The 24,512-nt window shown below is 35.0% G+C and overlaps 1 protein-coding gene across 1 annotated transcript; it reads right to left on the reverse strand.

Annotated features, from left to right (window-relative positions):
* Positions 1–22: 22 nt before the first annotated feature.
* LOC148576435 (uncharacterized) lies at positions 23–20,755 on the reverse strand. The gene is made up of 12 exons (XM_088502722.1): positions 20,722–20,755; positions 20,512–20,608; positions 20,302–20,423; positions 18,073–18,173; positions 17,650–17,804; positions 17,186–17,288; positions 13,628–13,863; positions 13,392–13,585; positions 2,393–2,891; positions 2,206–2,304; positions 809–1,135; positions 23–410 (listed from the first exon to the last, which is right to left on the reverse strand). The coding sequence occupies exons 1-12, from the start codon at positions 20,753–20,755 to the stop codon at positions 23–25; spliced, it is 2,355 nt and encodes a 784-aa protein (XP_088358848.1).
* Between the last annotated feature and the right edge of the window lie 3,757 nt (positions 20,756–24,512).

Raw genomic sequence — 24,512 nt, forward strand, 5'->3', positions numbered from 1 at the left:
TTGGAATCTAACTGGGACGGTTTCATTTGTTGGTACCATATTCATTCTTGGAATCAAAGCAGTTACCCGTTAAGACTTCACATTCTATGACATGATTTTCAAGTTTCCTAACTTGTAGCCTTGTACCATTACAAAGACCACTGGATTGGTCAATATTCCTCAGTAACATCACCGGAACACCAACCTTGAGTATTAATTTATGTGAAGGCAAACCAGAGTAATTTATGCTATTCAGTAATTCAGGATCATAGAGATCTAGTTGAATCTTCATATTTCCTTCATCCATACAAATCGAATCCGAACTAAGATATAATTTTTTCCCTCCAGGAATGATAGCCATCAGATGGTTGTTGACCTCTTCAACGATGTCCAGCGTGGGAGTCAGTATAGTTCTTGCTTTGAAAAAAATCCTTTGAGGATATGTTATCCAAAATATTTGGATAAGTAAAATGAACCAACTCATCAAATGTCTGGTCCGAAAAAGGAATAACAATATCTCCTGGAAGACATATCTCAGATTCACCATCCATATTGTCACATATTAGACCTTCACAAACTTTCAATAACCACTCACTAAATTGCTCTGTCTCATCTTAATCTGAAGTAGTCGTCCCTACAGAGAGTCTCATGTTTTTTTGTTAGTTTGAGCACTTGACAAAACTTCCAAAGGTAAGACGAATTCACGGTTAAATGAATGATATCTTGTCTCGATCCTCGTGAAATGACAGAAAGAATTTGTCTAAAGTCTCCACCTAGTACAATCACTTTTTCTCCAAAGGGCAAATCTTTGTTATATATTGGAGAAAACCTCATGATATCACATAAGCATTTATCAAGCGTTTCATAGCAGTACCTACTAACCATTGGAGCCTCATCCCAAATTATAAGTTTGGCTTTCAACAGCAGCATTGCTTGAGGGGAACCAGGTTTGATGTTACATACAGAATCCTCAGTTATATTCAGCGGTATTTTGAACCTTGAGTGTTCCGTTCTTCCATTGGGAAGAAGTAAAGATGCAATACCACTTGAAACAATATTTAACACAATATCACCCCTTGAATGAATCTCAACAGACATAAAGTTCCAGAGAAATGTTTTTCCAGTACCCCCATGACCATATACAAAGAAAAAACCCCTTTATCATAATACACAGCTGTAACAATTTTATCGAATGCATATTTCTGTTCAGGTGTTGCGATGGCTACCATGTCTGAGGCATTTTTCTTTAAACATCCCTGTTAAAGTTTAGCTCTTCCCTGATAACCCTTTCGGTTAACAAAGAACTATCAACTTCAGTTGCTAAAGGCATATGAGGATAGTCTTTCAAGGTTTTACCATAGGAATGTAAGATATTGTCTATATCCATTAAGCACAACTAATTAATCTCATCATCTGACATGGTTAACTCTGTATATTATACCATACTGTAAAAATTCAATCAAACTAAAAATGATAAAAAATGAAGAACTTTTATAATTGCAATTATAAAAACTCACCCCTCATGTTCATCACGGTTCTCTGTTGATACAAAATATCATCTGAGAGTTCATGCCAACATCTATCCCAGACATGTTCTGGTCTTGAGATATTGTTGGATGTTAATAGAATGACAAATAACCTTCTAACATATGATCCTGAGGCCCATAAGCTTACTTCCTTAATTGCATCCATGAATTCTCTACCATCTTGCAAGAGTCCAAGGACGAAGCATGCAACTCTATACGTAGCATAAATTGTTCCTCCTACTGTTCTTATATCTCAAAATTTTATACATCCTCTTTGAGTATTCAAGAGAAGTCATTGGTAATATTCTTCAGTATTTGCTGCAAAAAACTTGGTTAAAATCCCACTTTTAAATCGCTAAATGGATTAGGCTACGCGATTTCAATTATTATGTAGCTACACATCCGCATAAGATTAATTTTTCTAAAAAATATAGAATAATTCTAAAATTGTATAATCTACAGATTATAACTGCTGAAAGTTATTTGAACATTTGTTTTCTAGTGTATGGATGTGGGGTACATGCTGTTAAGATTTTAAATTTAAATCATCAAATAAATAAGATCAAATTGAATATAAACTCATCATTACCAACAGGTACAAGAGTAAACCTTCCAATTGCGAAGCCTTGCTTTCGAGAAAACCACTTTGAAGCATCGTCCTTCTAAACAAACTTGGTTGGAAACTCAGCATAAGTCAAACTTCGAGCATATGGATATGACATGTTCGCCGCCATCCATCCCAAAAACATGGACTTGAGATATTGCTCTTTCGACGATATCATTTACATTAGATGTTTCACTACAAACCACAGGTTGCTCATCCTCCAAATGGAATGGAAGTCTAATCACAAATGGTTCTTTCTCTTGGATTTCGTATCCAAATAAACCAGACTGCCTCACATGCCGAAATATACCTACAATCGTAGTAATTCCTAATTTCGTCAACAACTTGTGTGGCTTCTAACGGATCACCAGCGTTGTATAGGATAGTTGTTACGCGGTTATTGCCCTTGTGTACATACTTAAACAGATACTTAATAGAACTTGTTTGGCATGTGTATTCCACATTTATGTGGCACCCGAACTTGAGCAACAATTCTGGATTATAAGGAACAATGAACTTATTGTCTAGTACACATTCCCTTTTCTTCACTATTCGACCGTTATCAGTATGCCTATATTTGGGAAATCCAACTTCATCAATTAGTGTTCGCTGTCTAAACTCTTTAGGATAAAACTTTGAATAGGATCCATTCTTCATGCAAGGTGAATTCTTGTTGTACGGACCACATGGACCATGTACCATGTAATTTTGAACAGCTCCATGTAGATTTGGCCTTTCATTTTCATCAGGAATCTCAGCTATTATATGTTTGTCTATGTCATCTGGTGTTTGTGTGCATGGAATTTAACTTCGCACAACTGAAACAGCAAGTGCACTGGGTCGTCCAAGTAATATCTGAGGTGAGTCAGGGTAGATCCCACGAGGATTGTCGGCTTGGATCAAACAGTGGTTATCTTGTAAATCTTTGTCAGGCGGATAGAAAAGTTGTGTAGTTGTTTAAATGCATAAAAGCAACTAAAGATAACGTTACTCAGTAATTGTGAATTCAATGATAAGAAGATGGTTAAGGCTTCAGAGATGCTTTGTTCTTCTGGATCAATACTTTCTTACTGTCTACTCCAACTGTGAATGATTTCTTCTATAGCAGGCTATATGTGATCAACGTTGGTTGAGAGGCCGCCAATCTTCCTCTAGGATGAACACCATGTTTAGTGCACATCCAGTCTGAATGAGGGTGAAGCTCTTGCAGTCCATCCCCTTGGTGATCCTACTCAAAACGCCATAGACAAGGTCGAATCTTCCGGATCAGAGAATACTGCGCTTTTATTCTAGCCTTTACCACAAAGACCCTAATCTCCCCATACATCAGCTAAACTGATGTCTCGAGAAGTCCCCAACGAAGTCATGGATTAGCCGTCTAAGAGATGTATCCTCAAGCTAGTGGTTCATTGATATCTGATGAAAGACGCTCGCTAAACCCATGTAGAATAGAGATAGCTTGTGATGGTTCAACTCATTCCTAAGGTTGAAGAACGAGGATACATCTTAGGAGAGAATCAAACACGAATTGAAATATAACAGTAGTGCTTTTATTAATCCATAAAACTCAGCAGAGCTCCTGACCTTAACCTAGGAGGTTTAGTGGCTCATATTGTACAATGAAACTCGAAAATATGAAAATAATGTTCTATGGTGGTCGAAGATCCTAAAACAAGAGTGATCTTCTCCTATATATACTAATCTAATAACTAAGGATTACAGAAATATGATAGGTTTAGGCTTATAGTGCAAAAATCCACTTTCGAGGCCCACTTGGTGAGTGTTTGGGCTAAGCTAAGGGTGTCCCCACGTGCTAGTAGGGCTCTTAGGCGTGGAACGCCCCCTTTGGACTCCCCTTTGGGTGTTGGACGCCAGCTGCTCCCTTTTGAATGGGGTAGATGGCTGGCGTTGAACGCCAGTTTTGAGCGTTCATCTCCAAAAACAAGTATAAAATATTATATATTGCTGGAAAGCCCTGGATGTTAGACATTGAAAAAGCTCCATTTGGATATCTGTAGCTCCAGAAATGCTTGCTTGAATGCACGGAGGTCAGATCTTGATAACATCTACTACGCTTTCCTTGCCTCTGAATCAGACTTTGTCAAAACTCTCAGATTTTAGCCAGAAAATACCTGAAATCACCATAAAATACAACAACTCATAGTAGAATCCAAAAATGTGAATTTTACACCAAAACCTAAGAAAACATAATAAAACTTAAACAAAACATGGTAAAAACTATATGAAAATGATGTCAAAAAGCATATAAAATATCCGCTCATCACAACACCAAAATTAAACTGTTGCTTGTCCCCAAGCAACTAAAAATAAAGTAGGATAAAAGGAAGAGTAAGATACAATAAATCTCAGAGTTTTCAATGAAGTTCAATTTCAATTAGATGAGCGGGACTTAGTAGCTTTTTGCATCTGAATAGTTTTGGCATCTCACTATCCATTGAAGTTCAGAAGTGTTGGCATCCTTAGGAAATTAGAATCCAGATGATATTATTGACTCTCCTAGTTTAGTTCTTTTTTATTCTTAAACACAGTTTTTAGAGTCTTGGCCGTGGCCCTAAGCACTTTGTTTTTCAGTATTACCACCGGATACATAAATGCCATAGACATTTAACTAGGTGAACCCTTTTGGATTGTGATTCAACTTTGCTAGAATCCCCAGATAGAGGTGTCCAGGTTTCTTAAGCACACTCTTTTTGCTTTGGATCACGACTTTAACTGCTCAGTCTCAACCTTTTTACTTGACACCTTCACACCACAAGCATATAGTTAGGGACACTGTTCCTTTGGAGTGCTTAGGCCAGGATTTTGTTTCTTTTAGGCCTCCTAACCATTGATGCTCAACGTCTTGGATCCTTTTGCCCTTGCCTTTTGGTTTAAAGGGTTATTGACTTTTTGCTCTTGCCTTTTGGTTTTATGAGCTATTGGCTTTTTCTGCTTTTTATTTCTTTTTCAGCTTGCTTTTTCTTTATTTTTTTTTGCATAAAAGTTTTTTCTTTTAATGCTTTTTGCTGCTTTTTCTTACTTCAAGAATCAATTTTTGGATTTTTCAAATTATCAATAATACTTCTCCTTTTTCATCATTCTTTTAAGAGCCAACATTCTTAATTCCAATTTCAAATATGCACTGTTCATTCATACATTCAGAAAACAAAAGCAATGCCACCATATCAAGATAATTGAACTATTCTTAAGGTAAAACTTGAAATTCATGCATCTTAATTTTATTTTTCAAATAAAATTTTCTTTTCAGCAAGGTGAGAGATATACGGAACATTTTATAACTTTAAGGCATAGATAGAAATGATTATGCAATAAGAACATGAGAACAGATAACAAAACATAATGAAAAACAGAAAAATGATATAAAAGCAAGGGGTGATGGAACGGGACCACCTTTGTGACGGCGGCTACCACTTCGTCTAGAGAATCCAATAGAGCGCTTGATGTCTTCAATGTCACGCCCTTGTCTCTGTTGTTCATCCCTCATAGCTCTTTGATCTTCTCTAATTTTATTGAGGATAGTGGAATGCTCTTGATGCTCCATCCTCAGCTGATTCATGTTAGAGCTTAATTCTCCCACAGAAGTATGCCTGTGATCCCAATAGCTTTGGGGAGGAAAATACACCCCTTGACGTATCTCAGGGATCTCATGTTGAGGTGGCTCCACATGCTCATGTTGTGGTTCATGTGCTGTCTCTCTAGTATGCTCCATCCTTCTTTTAGTGATGGGCTTGTCCTCCTCAATTGGAATGTCACCTTCTATGACAATTCCAGCTAAATTGGATAGGTGACAGATAAGATGAGGGAAAGCTAACTTTGCTTGGGTGGAGGGCTTGTCTGCCACTTTGTACAACTCTTGAGGTATCACCTCATGTACTTCCACCTCGTTTTCGAGCATGATGTAATGGATCATGATGGCTCAGTCTATGGTCGCTTTGGACCGGTTGCTAGTAGGGATGATAGAGCGTTGGATGAATTCCAACCATCCTCTAGCTATGGGCTTGAGGTCAAGCCTTCTTAGTTGGATAGGCTTGCCTTGGGAATCTCTTTTCCACTGTGCTCCTTCCACACAGATGTATGAGAGCACTTGATCTAGCATTTGATCAAAATTGACTCTTCTAGTGTAAGGATGTGGGTCTCCTTGCATCAGAGGCAAGTTAAATGCAAACCTCACACTTTCTGAACTAAAGTATAAGATTCTCTCTCGGACCATGGTGCTCCAATTTTTAGGATGTGGGTTCACACTAATGTCATGATTTTTCGTGACCCATGCATTAGCATAGAACTCTTGCACCATTAAGATCCCAACCTCTTAGATGGGATTGGTTAGGACTTCCCAACCTCTTCTCCGGATTTCATGTCGGATCTCTGGATACTCATTCTTCTTAGGCTTAAAAGGGATCTTAGGGATCACCTTTTTCTTTGCCACTACTTCATAGAAGTGGTCTTGGTGGACTTTAGTGATGAATCTCTCAATCTTCCAAGATTTAGAGGTGGCGGCTACGTCCTTTTCTTTCCTTTTTCTAGAGGGTTCTCTGACCTTAGGTGCCATAAGTAGGAATGAAAAGAAAAAAGTAAGGCTTTTCCAACACCAAACTTAAAACTTTGCTTGTTCTCGAGCAAAAATAAACAAAAGAGAGGAATAGAGTAGAAGGAGAAGAAAATAGATGGAGATGGAGGGGGAAGATCAATTCGTCTAAGTGAGGGCTAAAGGTGTATGAGTAGTGTGTGGGATAAGTAGAATGAGGGGGGTTATTTATAGGGAGGGTATGGTTAAGGTTTCGAATTAATGAGGGGGGGGATATGGGTGGGAAAATTTGAATTTTAGTGTGTGGGGGTTGGTGGGAGTTATGATGGTATGGGGAAGAGGTATGGATGTGATTGGTTGAGGGTTTATAGGGAAGTGTGTGTAGGAAAGTGTAAAAAGAAGAGAGAAGAAGGTGGGGTAGGTGAAGATGCTGTGGGACCTACTGGTCTTGAGAGGCTAGGGAATTCAAATTCCCTACCTCCCTTATGCGCGTTGAACGCCCAGCTTATGCTCCAAAGCTGGCGTTCAACGCCAGCTTGCTGTTCCACTCAGGGCGTTGAACGCCTAGGAGGGACCTGCTTCCTGGCGTTCAACGCTAGGTCTTCTTCTTCTTTTGGGCGTTGAATGCCCAGCCTTTGCTCCCTGGCTGGCGTTCAATGCCAGTAATGTTACCCTTTGTGGGTGTTGAACGCCCACTCTTGCCTTCTTGTCTAGCATTCAATGCCAACAAGACATGTACTCCAGGGTATTTTGTTTCCACTTCTGAACGTTTCTATCTCTGTTCTGACATGATCATGAACCTAAAGAAAATAACTAAGAAAAACAAATTCAAAGAAAAACACAAATAATAACTATGGTTGGATTGTCTCTCAACAAGCGCTTCTTTAACGTCACTTGCTTGACGGTTAGCTCCTTACGGAGATGGATATGGGCTCAGATTTTTGCCCCTTACAGTGAACTTTCCTCTTGTCTTCTCATGGACAAGCTCTACAAGCTTTAGAGACAGGATACGACTAACTGTATGTGGTATGACTGATTTCTTGGTGAAGACAACTCTCATGCCAGGTGAGAGGCCTTCAGTGGGGATCTTTTTGTTCCTCCTGCCTTTAAGTACTTTCTTCTTAGTACCTTTGGTCTCAGCACTTGTTGATGGCTGGCTAACACCAAACCTAGAATTGGAGTCTGGGGGCTTAGTAAAGCTCTGCACTGAGAGAGATGGTTGGAACACTAAGTGTTGCACCTTTATCTCTTTTTTCTCAGAGGGAGAGTTGGGGTGAGGCATCTTGAACAAGATGTGCTCCTTCCCTAGTTGTAAAATCAATTCTCCCTTTGCTACATCAATGATAGCATTGGTAGTGGCTAGAAAATATCTTCCAAGGATGATGGATTCATCCTCATCTTCTCCAGTATCTAAGATTATGAAGTTTGCAGGGATGTAAAGGTCTTCAATCTTCACCAAGACATTCTCTACTAAGCCATATGCTTTTTTCATTGACTTGTCTGCCATCTCCAGTAAGATATTTGTAGCTTGTACCTCAAAGATTCCCAACCTCTCCATCACAGAGAGTGGCATGAGATTTTATACTTGATCGTAGGTCACATAGAGCTTTCTCAAAGGTCATGGTGCCTATGGTGCAAGGAATTAGGAAGCGTCCGGGATCTGGAAGCTTTTGAGGCAGCTTCTGCTGAACCAAAGCATCGAGTTCTTTGGTAAGCACTAGAGGTTCTTCCTCCAATGTCCTTACTCCGAGTAACTTGGCGTTTAGCTTCATAATAGCTCTTAGGTATCGAGAAATTTGCTCTTTCCTAGTTTCCTCATCCTCATCAGAGGATGAGTATTCATCAGAACTTACGCATTGTAAGAGTGCATGCAAGGGGACCTCTATGGTCTCTACATGAGCCTTGACTTCCTTTAATTCTTGGATAGAGACTTCATCAGTGGGTGTTGAATAGTCAGTAAGAACACCCTTACTGGCGTTCAACTGCATCTCTTGTGGCTTTTTGGGTGTTGAACGCTCAATGGGGACATCTTTACTGGCATTCAATGCCAACTTCTCTGCCAATTTAGGTGTTGAACGCCTAGTAAGGTCCTCCGTACTGGCGTTCAATGCCAGCTCTTATGCCAGTTTGGGCGTTGAACGCCCAATAAGGTCTTCCTTACTGGCGTTCAACGCCATTAAAGGTGTAGCATTGGGCGTTGAACACCCAGTAAGGACTTCCTTGCTGGTGTTCAACGCCAGAAATGGCATATCATTGGGCGTTAAACACCCATTAGGGATCTCATCATTGGTGTTCAACACCAGATTACTCCCTTCAGATTAGGCGTCAGCTTCAGTAGTGATTGCCTTGAACTCTTCTCTTGAGTTTACTTCAGTGTTACTAGGAAGAGTGTTAGGAAGAGTCTCAGGGATTCTCTTGCTCAGTTGACCAACTTGTACCTCCAAATTTCTGATGGAAGATCTTGTTTCAGTTATGAAACTATGAGTGGTCTTAGAGAGGTTGGAGACTATAGTGACTAAGTCAGAAAGGCTTTGCCTAGGGGTCTCCATATGTTCCTGAGAAGATGGGAATGGTGGCCTGTTGTTGAACCTATTCTGGGTTCTTCCACCTTGATTATTATTGAAGCCTTGCTGATGCTTTTGTTGATCCTTCTATGAAAGGTTAAGATGATTCCTCCATGAGGGGTAGTAGGTATTTCCATAGGATTCTCCCATGTAATTCACCTCCTCCATCATGGGTTGGTCAGGATCATAAGCTTCTACTTTAGAGGAAGCTTCTTGGGTGCTACCACCTGCAGCTTGCATTCCTGTCAAATGCTGAGAGATCATATTGACCTGTTGGGTCAAGATCTTGTTCTGAGCCAATATAGTATTCAAAGTGTCTACTTCAAGAACTCCTTTCTTCTAAGCAGCCCTATTATTCACAGGGTTTCTCTCAGAGGTGTACATGAATTAGTTGTTTGCAACCATCTCAATGAGTTCTTTTGCCTTTTCATGCATTTTTTTCAAGTAGAGTGATCCACCTGCAGAGCTATCCAACAATATTTTGGACATCTCAGAAAAACCATCATAGAATATACCTAGGATAGACCATTCTGAGAGCATGTCAGGAGGACATCTCGTGATCAGTTGCTGTATCTTTCCCAGGCTTCCTAGAGGGATTCACCTTCTTTTTGTCTGAAGATTTAAACTTTCACTCTGATTTTGCTCATCTTCTGAGGTGGAAAGAACTTGGCCAAGAAAGCATTGACCAATTTTCCCCAAGACTCTAGGCTTTCCTTAGGTTGAGAGTCCAACCATATGCTAGCTCTGTCTCTAACCGCAAAGGGAAAGAGCATAAGTCTGTAGACCTCAGGATCCACTCCATTGGTCTTAACAGTGTCACAGATTTGCAAGAATTCAGATAGAAACTGAAGTGGATCTTCCAGTGGAAGTCCATGGAATTTGCAATTCTGTTGCATTAGAGACACTAATTGAGACTTAAGCTCAAAGTTGTTTGCTCTAATGGCAGGTATGGAGATACTTCTTCCATAGAATTCATAAGTTGGTATGGTGTATTCACCAAGAACCTTTTTTGCATCTCCTTCATTATTAGGCTCGGCTGCCATATTTTTAGCTTCTTGTTCGAAAATCTCTGTGAGGTTTCTTCCGGAGTGTTGTGCTTTAGCTTGTTGTAAATGCCTCCTTAGAGTCCTCTCAGATTCAGGATCAGGATTTAAGAGGGGTTCTTTATCCCGGTTCCTACTCATAAACAAGAAAAAAAAAGCAAAGAAAGAAAGAAGAATGTGAGCTCTATGTTTAAGAACAGAGAACTCCCTGTGAGATGTGAAGAAGAAAGAAGAATGGAGATAGAGAAAGGAGAAGAAGAATTCAGCTATGAGGAGTAGAGATTTCGAAAATTAAGAAGAGAAAGGAAGTTATAATTAAGATATTTTTGTTTTTATTTTTATTTATTAATTAAATTTGAAAATAGAAGCTTAATTAATTAAAAAGATTTGAAAATTGAATGATGAATTTCGAAAAAGAGGAGAGAGAAGAATTAGTTAGGAAGTTTTGAAAAAGAAGAAAGAGAAAACAAGTAACTACTTAAGAAAAATTTAAAATTAAGATAAGATAGAAGATTAGAAAAGATTTGAATTTAAAATTTAAAATTAGAAAAGATAAGATAGAAATTGAAAAGATTTGCAAAAGATTTGATTTTGAAATTTGAAATTAGAAAAGATAAGATAAGATTTTGAAAAGATTTGAAAGAGATACGGTTTGAAATTTGATTTTTGAAAAGATTTGATTTTGAAACTTGAAATTTGAAGTTTTAAATTTTAAATTTTGAAATTGAATTTTAAAATTTGAATAAGATAAGATAAAATTTTTGAATTTTAAGGAAAGATAAAAAGATAAGATAGTGATTTGTAAAAGATATGATTTTTGAAAAGATTTGAAATTAAGATAAGATAAGATAATAATTTTGAAATTAAAATTTGAAATTTTTGTTGCAATTTTCGAAAATTAAAGTAAAAAGATAGAAAAGAAATTTTTTATTTTTTTGAATTAATGAAGAAAGAGAAAAATAACTAAATGACACCAAACTTAAAATTTTTAGATCTAAGATACTAAGTTTCGAAAATCTTAGAGAAAAACACTTAAAGACACCAAACTTAAAATTTTAAAGATCAAAACAAGAAGAAAAACAAGAACAACTTGAAGACTAAGAAGAACACTAAGAACAAACTCGAAAAATTCAAAGTAATTAAAGAACATGCAATGGACACCAAACTTAAGATTTGACACTAGACTCAAACAAAAGACACTATTTTTGAAAATTTTTGGAAAAAGACTCAAGAAAGTTTGAACTCTAACAAGAACAAGAACAAAAGACTCAAACAAAAGATAAAGATTATTAAAGAAGGGAAAATATTTTTGAAATTTTTTTTATTTTTTTGATTTTTTTCGAAAAAGAAAATAAAAGACTCAAATAAAGTTAAAAATAATACCTAATCTAAGCAACAAGATAATCCATTAGTTTGTTCAAACTCGAACAATCCCCGGCAACGGCGCCAAAAACTTGGTGTGCAAAATTTAACTTTGCACAACTGAACCAACAAGTGCATTGGGTCGTCCAAGTAATACCTGAGGTGAGTCAGGGTCGATCCCACGAGGATTGTTGGCTTGGATCAAATAGTGGTTATCTTGTAAATCTTAGTCAGGGGAAAAGAAAAGTTGTGTAGTTGTTTAAACGCATAAAAGAAAAATAAAGATAACGTTACTCAGTAATTATGAATTCAATGATAAGAAGATGGTTAAGGCTTCGGAGATGTTTTGTTCTTTTGGATCAATACTTTCTTACTGTCTACTCCAACTGTGAATAATTTCTTCTATAGCAGGTTGTATGTGATCAACGCCGATTGAGAGGCCGCCAATCTTCCTCTTGGCTGAATACTAGGTTTAGTGCGCATCCAGTCTGAATGAGGGTGAAGCTCCTGTAGTCCATCCCCTTGGTGATCCTACTCAAAACGCCACAGACAAGGTCGAATCTTTCGGATAAGAGAATGCTGCACCTTGATTCTAGCCTTTACCACAAAGACCCTAATCTCCCCAAACCTCAGCTGAACTGATGTCTCGAGAAGTCCCCAACGAAGTCATGGATTAGCCGTCTAAGAGATGTATCAAGCTAGTAGTTCATTGATATCTGATGAAAGACACTTGCTGAACCCTTGTAGAATAGAGATAACTTGTGACGGTTCAACTCATTCATAAGGTTGAAGAACGAGGATACATCTTAGGAGAGAATCAAACACGAATTGAAATAGAATAGTAATGCTTTTATTAATCCATAAAACTTAGCAGAGCTTCTAACCTTAACCTAAGAGGTTTAGTGGCTCATATTATACAATAAAACTCAAAAATATGAAAATAATGTTCTATGGTGGTCGAAGATCCTAAAACAAGAGTGATCTTCTCCTATATAAACTAATCTAATAACTAAGGATTACAGAAATATGATAGGTTTAGGCTTGTAGTGCAAAAATCTACTTTCGGGGCCCACTTGGTGAGTGTTTGGGCTGAGCTAAGGGTGTCTCCACGTGCTATTAAGGCTCTTGGGCATTGAACGCCCCCTTTGGACTCCCCTTTGGGCGTTGGATGTTAGCTGCTTCCTTTTGGGCGTCCAACGCCAGGAAGGGGGTAGATGGCTGGCGTTGAACACCAGTTTTGGGCCTTCATCTTCAAAAACAAGTATAGACTATTATATATTGCTGGAAAGCCCTGGATGTTAGCTTTCCATATCCATTGAGAATGCTCCATTTGAATATCTATAGATCCAGAAATGCTTTCTTGAATGCACAGAGGTCAGATTCTGGCAACATCTGCTACGCTTTCCTTGCTTCTGAATCAGACTTTGTCAAAACTCTCAGATTTCAGCCAAAAAATATTTGAAATCACCATAAAACATAGCAACTCATATTAGAATCCAAAAATGTGAATTTTATACCAAAACCTATGAAAACATAATAAAATTTAAACAAAACATGCTAAAAACTATATGAAAATGATGTCAAAAAGCATATAAAATATCCGCTCATCAAGCTTGAACTCGTTAATCATGAATAAAACAATATGTGCATGTGGAAGCCCTCTCTTTTGAAACTTTAGAGTGCAAACATCTGAAAATTGGAAAAGACAAATGAGCAAAACATTACAACATAAAATTTTAATAAGGTGTTGCATAAACACAGACTTACATCCCAAAATTTTGCCAAAGATTTTTCTCCCTTTTAGGTCATCAATCAAACCATTAAGTTTGATCTTGAAAACTTGACACAATATATCAGGGAGGTCTTCGGCCTTCAATCCAATGGGAGTCACTTTTGTTTTTATCTCATCCCATTCAGGATTACAAGTCATAGTGATAAAATTGGTAAGATATCCTGCATATCTGCAAATTGTAAATGCATCTTTACAATTATTCATCATGTACTTAGGTCCACCAGTAAAAGTACTAGGAAGAATGATTCTTTTGCCAAGCCTTGCAGCATCTACATCCCCGTTTATAAGACTTTCATGCAGACATTTGTATTTATCAACCCTCAACTGTGGTTGTTTACACCTAAAGAATTTTAACCTCTTTGATTTCACCATTGTGTAGGCATCTACCAGAAACTGTTGGAATAATCTCTTTGATCTCAGAATTAACGGAGATTCACCCGTCCTTTTCTGTACGTAGTTGAAAAGCAAAAAATTATCGCAAAGTGATTGTTTTATTTTTCTTTGTAGGCCTAGTGGAGATAAAATCTGATGTTGCAATACCCAAATGAAATCCATCCTCCCCATACAGAAATAACAATGGATATTGCAAGGCTAAATAAGATGGGTAAAAAACATCAATCTGTTGGAGCTTTCTAATTTGACTCTCTATAATAATATCTCTATCTTTGCTTAGTTGTTCGACATCGCCAACAATCAATGCAGCCACTTCAGATGCAGATGGCAAGTTGTATGTCTTGCCATCTGTAGTCTTTTTACTAATCAACTTAAGCTTTATGTTTGTGCAATTTTCCTATTGGTACCCACCTCTTGCATAGTGAAAACTCTTTGCCAAACTATTATATTTGTCTAGCATGTTTCTTAGTATTGCACAATTTTCTTATCCTGCTCATTTATAGCTTCATTGGAACTGCACAAAAAAAAACACAATAAATTTTATGTTATTTTCTCTCATAGATAAAAATAACTAAAATATTTGACTGGTTGCATGAAAATTACCGAAGTGTGCCTATCCGATTATCAATCTCATTTTTTTGTGTCATAGATATATAGCTAGAAAAATGTTGGTCGCAGACTATCTAGAGGAAGTAAGCTACCAATGCTTTGGTAGTTTTGACCTCTAGGCATGGTTCTGAAAACCGGACCGAACTGGCCGGTCAAACCGGTCAAACCGTGAACTGGCAGTATTAACGATCTGGTTAACAATGTAAAACCGCTAATAAAAAAACCGCTAGCAAACTGTTGAACCGGCTGAGAACCGGTCGGTCAGACCAGAACTGGAACCGGCCGGTTTGGATGAAACTGTGTCGTTTTGGTTCCCGCACAGATGACCTCTCTTCCCTTTGCCTTCAGTCTTCATTCCAAACCCCTAATCTAACAGCTTCTCCCCAAATCAAAAGAGGAAGTTGAAATAGGAAACCCTAGCTTCTCCACCACCGCCGCAAGGACTGCCGCCGTCTGTCGCGCTCAGGCACTACCATCGTCGTCTGGTCGTCCGTGGTTCTTCCTCCTTCAAGAATCGCAGCTTCTTCTTCCTCGAGCTTGGTGCGTCAGTCCCTGGTATTCATCTGCTCCGTCGCGCTCCTGCCGCCGTCCATCGTGCTCCTGCCGCCGTCCATCGCGCGCTCAGGCACCATCATCTTCGTCTGGTCGCCACAGGTTCTTTCAACCCACCACCATCTTCTGAGTTGTGTTCATTGCCTGGCCTCTGTCTCCGTCACGATTCTGCCCTTCTTCTCAGACTTCTCAGAAGAAAAACCCTTCTCCATTCCAATTTCCTTCTTTTGAGTTTAGAGAGAAGAAACTTAACAAAGAAAAAAACCCTAGGCTTCGAAGGTCAGTTCACTACTAACTTCTTCTGCGTTTTTTATTTATGCCATGTTCAATGATTATTTGATTACTGATTATTTGAATGTTTCCTGTTTTAGTTTTTTATTGAATGATTATTTGATTACTAATGAGCTCTAGTTCTGTTGTGTTGCTATTTTTTTGTGTTGTGATTTTTTATTGAATGAGCTCTGATTCTGCAGTATTGCTGTTTTGTGTGTTGCTGTGATGCTGTTTTGTGTCTTCTTTATTTTGTATTGACATGTATCTGAGTGATATCACCACTGTAAGTTAACTACTTGCTCTGTTGATCTATTTTTGATTTCTGAATGTCATGTCACTTGTTATGTTGCTGCTGCTGTTTTAGTATTTTTTAACTTTTGAATCTGCTGCTTTTTGAATTTTTGTTGATAGATTTATTGATTTTAGGATTTAGGGTGATTATTTGTTACTTTTTTTTAATTTTAGTTGCTGATTATTATAGGTTTTTGGCTTTGTTTAGTATGTTGTACTGATTGTTCTTTATTTCTGGCTCTATGAGTGTTGTTATGTTTTTGGTCTGTATTTGATCTTGTTCAAATTTCATGATTTTGTTATTGGCTCCTAAAAGTTAGGTTTCTTTTTCTAATGTGCTTAACATCAGAAAGATTTGGAAAATTTTGTTACTCTTTGTTAAGAATATGCTGAAACTTTATTAACATTTGGCTGAAACTTTGTTAGATAGATGGGATATGCCAAACTGAAACTTGAACTGTGAAGGATAACCTGTATTCTAATGCTACTTTACTTTATATATTATTGTTTCTCATTCTTGGTGTTTTTGAAGTCCCTTATACCCTTGAAGCCACTTCCTCCATCATGGACATCTGAGGTGAGGTTGATCTCCCTCTTGTTCTGTGAAGACTTGTCTGTGAAATCAATCCCCAAGCTGTTCAACAAGTTTTGGATTCTTCATCTGATTCAATGATGACTTGGTATCTTGCCCTTGAGACTGGACAATTTCTAGTTACATTATTGGCTGCTGGTGATGCAGAATAGTCATGTTGGATTTATGTTGTCATGCTATTAGTAGATGACCAAATATTTGTTATTGATTTGGTTAATTCAATGTTTTTATTTTGTAACTATCTTAATGAGTTCAATAGTGATATAATGACTAATGAATGATAAATTATTAATAATGATGAAATTAAAGGTTATATTAGATTTTGGTTGATGAGGTATTTTATATTTGGAAGATATTTTAAATTTTATGTTAGACTATATTTATTTATAATTTATTTATTATTTTATTATAAAACGGTTTTTCCGGTTAGACCACGGTTAAACTGGTTAGACTAGTAAACCAGTGAACCAGTGATTAAAACGGTTCAATGACCGGTCCGGTTTTTAAAACCTTGCCTCTAGTCTTAAAAATTGGAGGAGTAGTTCCATTGTTCACCCCATGGTCAATTTTTTTGGCCATTGATGTAAAACAAAACATTGAATTAAATGCCATTATATTTTTTAGAAAATGAATACTTCTTTGATCTCCTCCAGTATGAAGCTGAATGAGCTCATCAGGAGGCACAGAGAGTAGAGGAAGCTCGATCTTTCCTTCCATACAATATAATGAAAACTTTGGTTGGGACGACTGTTTGAATTTAGCAAGCCTTTCTTCAGACCACATCTATGCTTTACAGTGTTGATATTGATAAATAGGATTTTCTATATCCCACACATCTACCGAATGAACTCTCTTTAGATACTCAGTTGTCATACTAATACAATTTAGTCCATGATGTACACAAAGATGTAAATAATCATACAGATAAAATTTTTACGTACCGTCTAAAGTTTCTGAGGATAGTATAAAATTATCTTCTATATTCACATCCAACATTGAATCATCATAACCATTCAAATGGTTTCAACAGCAGAAACCACATATATTCAACTCTTTTACCATCTCAGTACAGGTCCATCCGAATAGAGTTGTGGCCTCCTTATGGAACACAACAAAAGTTGTTGTAGCAGTACCATCAAAAACCAACAAATTCAACCTATACCTGCTTTTTTTATTCAAAAATATCAATTAACACTTGGCCTGTCACCCTTTAGTTACAATAAAATCATAAAAATTATATTCAACATAATTTAAATGCTCAAATACTTTGGTATAAAATTGTTGTAGGTATATAAATTTTTTCTATGCACTCTATCTTATTTTGCCAATTTTTTGTGTGGATAGACAATATTTTCGTCCATCAAATCAGTTTTTGTTTTTAATAAATTGTTCTCTTATTGTCTACTAATTGTTGGTATTAAGCTAGATATAGCTAAATAAATTAAAAAGAGACATAATCAATTACATAACTATATTGCTTTTTTATGAAAAGATTGCACAAATAAGTCCAATTAGAGTCGTACCTATCAACCACATTATTCACATCCCTATTACAGCCATCGCAGAAGTATGTATTCGCATTAGCTTCTACCTTCACGCTGCAAATACAAGATTTATACCACCAACTTAGAATGGGTTCAACATCAAGAACAGTAGCCAGAACAACATAGAATCCAACCTACATAGGAACAGTTTGAAAGTCAAAAAAATAAACAATGAACCAAACATAAAAAAGTATTTTTCTATACGGCACTCACATCCGCAGCCGCACGTAACTCCTTTATTGTCTTCCTCTTAGTGGAATATAAAACTTCATCTTCATTAACATACGCCGGTTTGCCAGAAAAGCACAGACAGACACTACGATATCTCTCTATAGTAAACGCTACTTATCAATCATAACGCCATAAAGATATAGTCAATATGCACAACTATAAATAATTTACAATGTTGGTACAATACCTTTTTCGAAGCATCACAGCCTCAGGAACATCTGAATTTATCAAGAGTCTGGTACCATACATAATGTTCTGTAAAATATTGGTACCTATGTACAATAATCATTGCTTAAATGAGTTATACAATTATATATGACAGAAAAATTATCAAATGGAAAGTAACTAAAAGTGTCCTTAGATTTAAAAAAAACAACTATAATCTACTGTGAACCTAATTAATTAGTAAAATTTTTTATTTTAGCAATGAGCTATACAAAAAATATTTATTGCAAATATAAAATAATAAAAAGTATTATATGATAACAAAAATATAGCTTGAAATTATATATTGATTAATTAATTGTTGAGTAATTCAACATTGAATTTACAATAAAATAAATAAAAAACTCGTAATACAATTTATCCACGTGTATATAATAATATTTTTTATCACTTCAAATTTTAATTTCTAGAACGCCAGTCATTTGCCAGAATTGTTATTACTGTTTTCTATAATTTCACTTGTAATTTCACATGATCAAAAGTATTAAAACACAAAACACAATATTTATAATTTTGCTTCCATGACATGTAGTATCACACTCTAAAATTTAAAAATAAAAAAATTACTATTATATATATGATAAACCGCTATTTTACGGTTTATTTTGTATTGAATTGAGTAGATTTTATCCATTATTCTCACATTTATGCATATAATTCGCATGTTTTACATTTTGCCTTCCTAATTTTGTGCTATAATTGAAAACATGCTTCTTTGGCCTTAAATTTGCTAATTTTAATCCCTTCTTCTTACCATTCGATGCCATGATATGTTTGTTAAGGGTTTTCATGGTTTATAGGGTAGGAATGACTTAGAGGATGGAAAGGAAGCATGCAAAAGTGGAAGGAACACAAGAAATTGAAGTTTTGAGAAGCTGGCAGCGACGCGTACGCGTGACTGGTGCAGCAGACATATGACGCGCACGCGTGGCCGACACATACACGTGGCCCTATGTAAAGTCCAGCAACGCGTACGCATGGCTGATGCGTACGCGTGACGAGCGTCATGTGCTGCAATTTACAGAAAATGCTGTGGACGATTTTTGGGCTGCTTTTGACCCAGTTTCAGGCCCGAAAATACTGATTAGAGGCTGCAAAGTGAAGCTGGAAGGGGGAGGAATCATTGATACTTTCATTCATACACTTTAGGTTTAGATGTAGGTTTGGTTTAGGATTTCTTCTTTCAATTTCTCTTTAGGTTCAGGTTCAATCTTCCTTTAATTTAGTTTTTGTCTTACTTTTATTTGTTTAAGCACTTTAGTTCATCTTTTTCTCTTGTTAATTTCCCTTTTTTGCCATTTTTATGTTTATGAGCTCTTATTACATTTGATTTCTGTTAATGTAATTTATGTTTTTCATGTTTATTGTTACTCTCTTTAATTGTTAGTGATTGATGCTTATAATTGGTTGTTTAGATTTAATATTCTTTATTAATTTTATCATGCTTTTATTTTGTGCCTACCAAGTATTTGATAAAATACATGGGTGGATTTTAATTTAGTTTTTTACGTTCTTGACTTGAATTGATTATTTAGAGACTCTTGAGTTATCAAAAGTCTTTTGTTAATTGGTGATTGAAGATTGCCGGTTAGCTTGAACTTCACCAAAGCTAGTCTCTCACTATGAGTTGACTAGGACTTGTGAACTCAAGTTGGTTGTATGCACTTGACCTTCCTCCATTGGTTAGAGGTTAACTAAGTGAAGGCAATTCACATTTACCATCATAATTGACAATGATAATAAGGATAGGACTTCTAATTCTCTTCCCTTGCTAAGAGCTTTTGTAGTTATTACATAATTCTCTTGCCATTTTTACTTTTGTGTCTCGTATTTCAAAAACCCTGAAAATATATTTTTCCCATAACCAATAGTAAGTACACTTTCCTGCAATTCCTTGAGAGACGACCCGAGGTTTGAATACTTTGGTTAATTTTATTGGGTTTGTATTTTGTGACAAACAATCTAAACGTTGATTGAGGTTTAATTGTCGATTTAGAACTATACTTACAACGAGATTTCATTGAGAAAATCTTTACCAACATTTTTCCTCCGTCAATATAACATCACACCATAAAATTTTAAAACAAAAAATATCTATTGAATCACATCCTAATAATTAGTAGAAATAGCTACAATAAGATATAACCATTTGATAATGGTCAAATCCTCACATACCTCGAAAATTATTTACTCTTACAACTTGAAAAATAACTACTGGTAGCTGTTGCTCACCCGCTGCCACAAGACCATTGATCCGGTCCACCATCTCTCCAAGAACAGCAATATTAAGCTTTAAACTGCAGAAAAAATGTAAATTATTTAGAAAATAAAAAATTGCTTATATAAACATATTAAGTGCTGAGTAAGGGCATCGAAAAAATGCACCTGTTATTCTCAATATGAATGACCAATATGTCAATAAGTTTATCATCATTCATATATTTTCTCTCACCCTCTACACCGGTCATAACTCCAGCAATGTCTAAAATAAATATCAAACAGAAGATTGTGCAGAAATCACCCGTCTTAGTGATATTTTGTCATAAAAACAAAAGAAAAATCAACTTATGTACTTGCCATAAATCATACACTTACCAACCAAGAAAGGATGTTGAGGAGAGTATCCCATAATTTTCCTAAAAGGAACCAACTTAATACCATATAATGGTATTGCATCATAGAAAGAGGGTAAGACAGTAGTTCTTTTTTGAAAAAAAAATCAAAAATGATGTGATGTTGTGCGGTACAACCCACAGTTGTTGCTAACTCTAAAGTATGTAAAAACATACACAACCCCCTCCGATATCAATGATTCAAACACAGATATCAGATCCTTACCTATAGAAGCATGCATAGTTGTTCCCTATTTTTTCACAAAGTAAAATATTTTATTATTCACTTTCTACACATAGTACCAATAAGGTCCAACTAAATAAACAAACAAAATTTATATAAAATATTTCTTTCAACAAAAATAACTGAATAAATTAAAAATATGATTTAATTCCAAAATTTTAAGTATTAAGTATTAACTAACGGATTTAATTCACCCAAAAGGAAGAATATACATATAATGGATTCAAATATTTAATACTTTAATGTATACTATCATTATATTTTACACAAAAATTTAATTATATATTAACACAATAATTAAAATATTTAATTTAAAATGACTAATTTTATTGTTTAGTGACTTTCACTTGAATATAAAATTTTTGTACTTGACTTTTTTTTCACGTAACTTATGAAAAACAGGTTGAAAAAATATTAACCATAGGTATTAAAAATAAAAAAAATTGTGATGACAATCATGCATGAAAATTAAGTGTTATGTAGAAGAGGGTTAAGATTAACGACAATCATTCATATGCGTTAGTCATGCTCTTATTATTTTTCTCTCTTTTTTTCCCTCCATATGTATCTTTGTTTAATGTGATTGATTTAGTCTAAAATTTTGAATGTTAAATCAGTGGAGGCTATACTGCTTGGTTCCCAACAGTCAACATTACTTGGAGATACTTGGCACAAAATTTTCTAATACAAACCTTTCTTGTTAGTTGTCATCCATACGGGAGGAGGAAATTTAAGTCTTCAAGATGAGAATAATAAACAAAGAAGTAAGGAATAATCTGATTCTCAATTTTGTTGTGATGTGCTTATTATTTGTTATCAAAGATATACATTATGCTTTTTTAGGATGTGAAAGCAAGAGTGACTCAAATTTTGTTGTTTTTGGTCGGCATAAACTCTTATATCCAATCTACATTATTTAGTGATTATGTATCTTGGCATTAGTGCATGTCTCTGCAAGTTAAAATTTATAATTTTATATAATTATTTATGAAAATCTTGCTAAAAGTCCCCAATCTCTCTCTTTATTGGCCGAATACAACATGAGCTATATATTAAATTTGTTTTTGACTGTAGAATTTTTTTTATGATGAAAAGCTTATGTTTTCTTGCAGGGAAACACAGAACTGAGTTTTGTTCTTGTTCTGTTTTTGAATGAATAGTCCCAAGAAAAGCAGAAACTGCTGAGGTTAAAATTATGACAATTATGAGGTGAGGATCATACAAAAATGGGACAAAGTGTATGAAAACAGAAAAATAATTATGTGTATGAATACAATTAGAAGTACCTGCTCATCCATCAATAGCATTTCAATGGAGCTAATGAATTTGGAGTTTTTAAATCTCGGTAAAGACCAAAGTCTGATTACTCTGATATGAATTTTTCAACATTCTTTTGGCGGTGCAATCATCTCCAACAAATCATATCGCCTAACCATTTTTTCTCTAGTAAAAAAAAAAGAGCAAACGTAAATTCTAGCAAGTACGTATGGTAAGATTGTAGGACCATACCTCTTAGGCTTTTATAGCAACTAAGAAGAGGTATATTTTCGAGTAAATCATTTTCAAATCAAAGTGCATCTAAAATCACATATCTTCCATAATCCAAAAGAAGAAAAAATATGTCTTGATGATTTAAAAAATGAAAAAAATTTGAATTGAAAATAAAACACTTATTCTACATCATAAGTACTGGTAAATCAAAATGTACTGAGTAAAAAAAGGGGTATGAAAATAAGATCTGAATCCATGCCTTCCTTGCAGTAGCTCACCTCCATCAATTACAGAGAGGGAGTGTCCCGGTGCGACAGCAATCTGAACAATAACAACATCAGTGAAAGTCTCCTCTTGCCAGTCCGCTATCTAACCTCTCAGGTCACATTAGGATCTCCGATCGTCGTCGACCTCTTTGCCGGCACAACCCCGTCATCATCCTGTCGCCGTATGAGCAACCAGTCTTCTCATCTTCGCCGTTCTGAAGTTGCCAGTGCTAAGACGCCGTTCTCCATTGCTGGCATATATGCTTGCTTGCTGGGAGAGAGAAGACCCAAAAAGACTAAAAGAGGACTTTGGGTGTGGTTAAAATTAATTGTATGAGATCCGGATAGGTTTTCTATCTGCCCAGTTTGGAATTGGGATTAGTCTCCGTAGGCGCATGTTTTGTTAAGATGCAATGGAGACAAGCAAGCCAACATAGTGTGGGACCTACTTTTTTATTCCCTTTTTATCACAATTCACAAGTTATATGCTTTGTTTGATTGCTGTATAAATCATGGTTCTACATTGGGCTGCCTAGGAAATTAATTTATTTTGCTTACATTTTAGAATGAGTTTAATTAATAATTTGTTATATAAAATTACTTTATATTTTTAATAAATCAAATCTAATGATATTAGTTAATAATACATAGAATAATTCTATTTAGAATGAAGAAAATTTTGTCTTATATTACTTTTGCTTACGGAAATATAAAACTTAACTTAACAATTCACAAAATATAAAAAGATAAGGAAATAAGGTGATTTATAAATTATCTTTAATTTATATATAATATAATTAAATTTAATGAATTCAATTAGAATAAATAATAAATTATTTATTTTATTTCAGGCTTTATAAATGAATAGACCAATTAACTAATATAAGAAATTACAATTAATGTAGTAAAATTAATCAAGTATTATATACTATAATAAATTACATTGACATTTAAATATTTAATCAAATTAATTAGCTAATATAATTAAGTCATATTAAAATACTTAAAAATACACCGTTCTTAATTAAATACTATCTATACTATATAAACCACATTTAAATCTATTTTTCTGTGCGTATATAATTTAAAGTAATTTACAATTTATTTAATTAAACATTATAATATAAAATAATTTATAAATTAACGTTAATTCATATATAATATATAATTAAATTTAATAAATTTAATTAGAATAAATAATAAATTATTTATTTTATTTTAGACTTCATAAATGAAAAAACTAATTCACTAATATAACGAATTACAATTAATGTATTATAATTTATTAAGTAATATAAATTATAATAAATTATATTGATATTTAAATATTTAATCAAATCAATTAGTTGAAATAATTAAATCATTGCAATAAATTGTATTGAATGAGTTAAAATAATTAAATCGAAAAAATTCTTCGGAGCATGCCACGTCAGCTCCATCATTAAGTGCAGAAACCCAATTTTTATGTAATAGAATAGATTACAGAGGTGTATAATCTAATAATATAAAAAATTTTAGTTTTTTTCTTAATAAAAAGTTTTCTTTTAATTATAATTAAACAAATTATTGGGTGCGATTTGATATATTGCACAATTAAAAATTTTGAAAAAGAAAATCTGATTAGTTTAATTCATGAAAATTGAAATTTAAAATTTGAGTTATAAATTGGAGGGGTTTAATTTGTTTGTTTTATTATATTTAAAATTACAAACTCTCAAATCATATGGTTTGATTTATGTAATTAATTTTTTAATTTAAAAAAATAAATCGATC

This window comes from Arachis ipaensis, chromosome B1, assembly GCF_059453495.1.
Source record: "Arachis ipaensis isolate K30076 ecotype BB chromosome B1, ASM5945349v1, whole genome shotgun sequence".
NCBI classification, from domain to species: Eukaryota; Viridiplantae; Streptophyta; class Magnoliopsida; order Fabales; family Fabaceae; genus Arachis; species Arachis ipaensis.

Coding starts and splice junctions, on each gene's coding strand:
- LOC148576435 (XM_088502722.1), bottom strand. CDS start 20,755: ATGGGATACTCTCCTCAACATCCTTTCTTGGTTG. Junction 13,864..17,185: donor GATGGACCTGTACTGAGATG/GTAAAAGAGTTG, acceptor AACTACGTACAG/AAAAGGACGGGTGAATCTCC. Junction 411..808: donor TGCTTATGTGATATCATGAG/GTTTTCTCCAAT, acceptor ATATCCTCAAAG/GATTTTTTTCAAAGCAAGAA.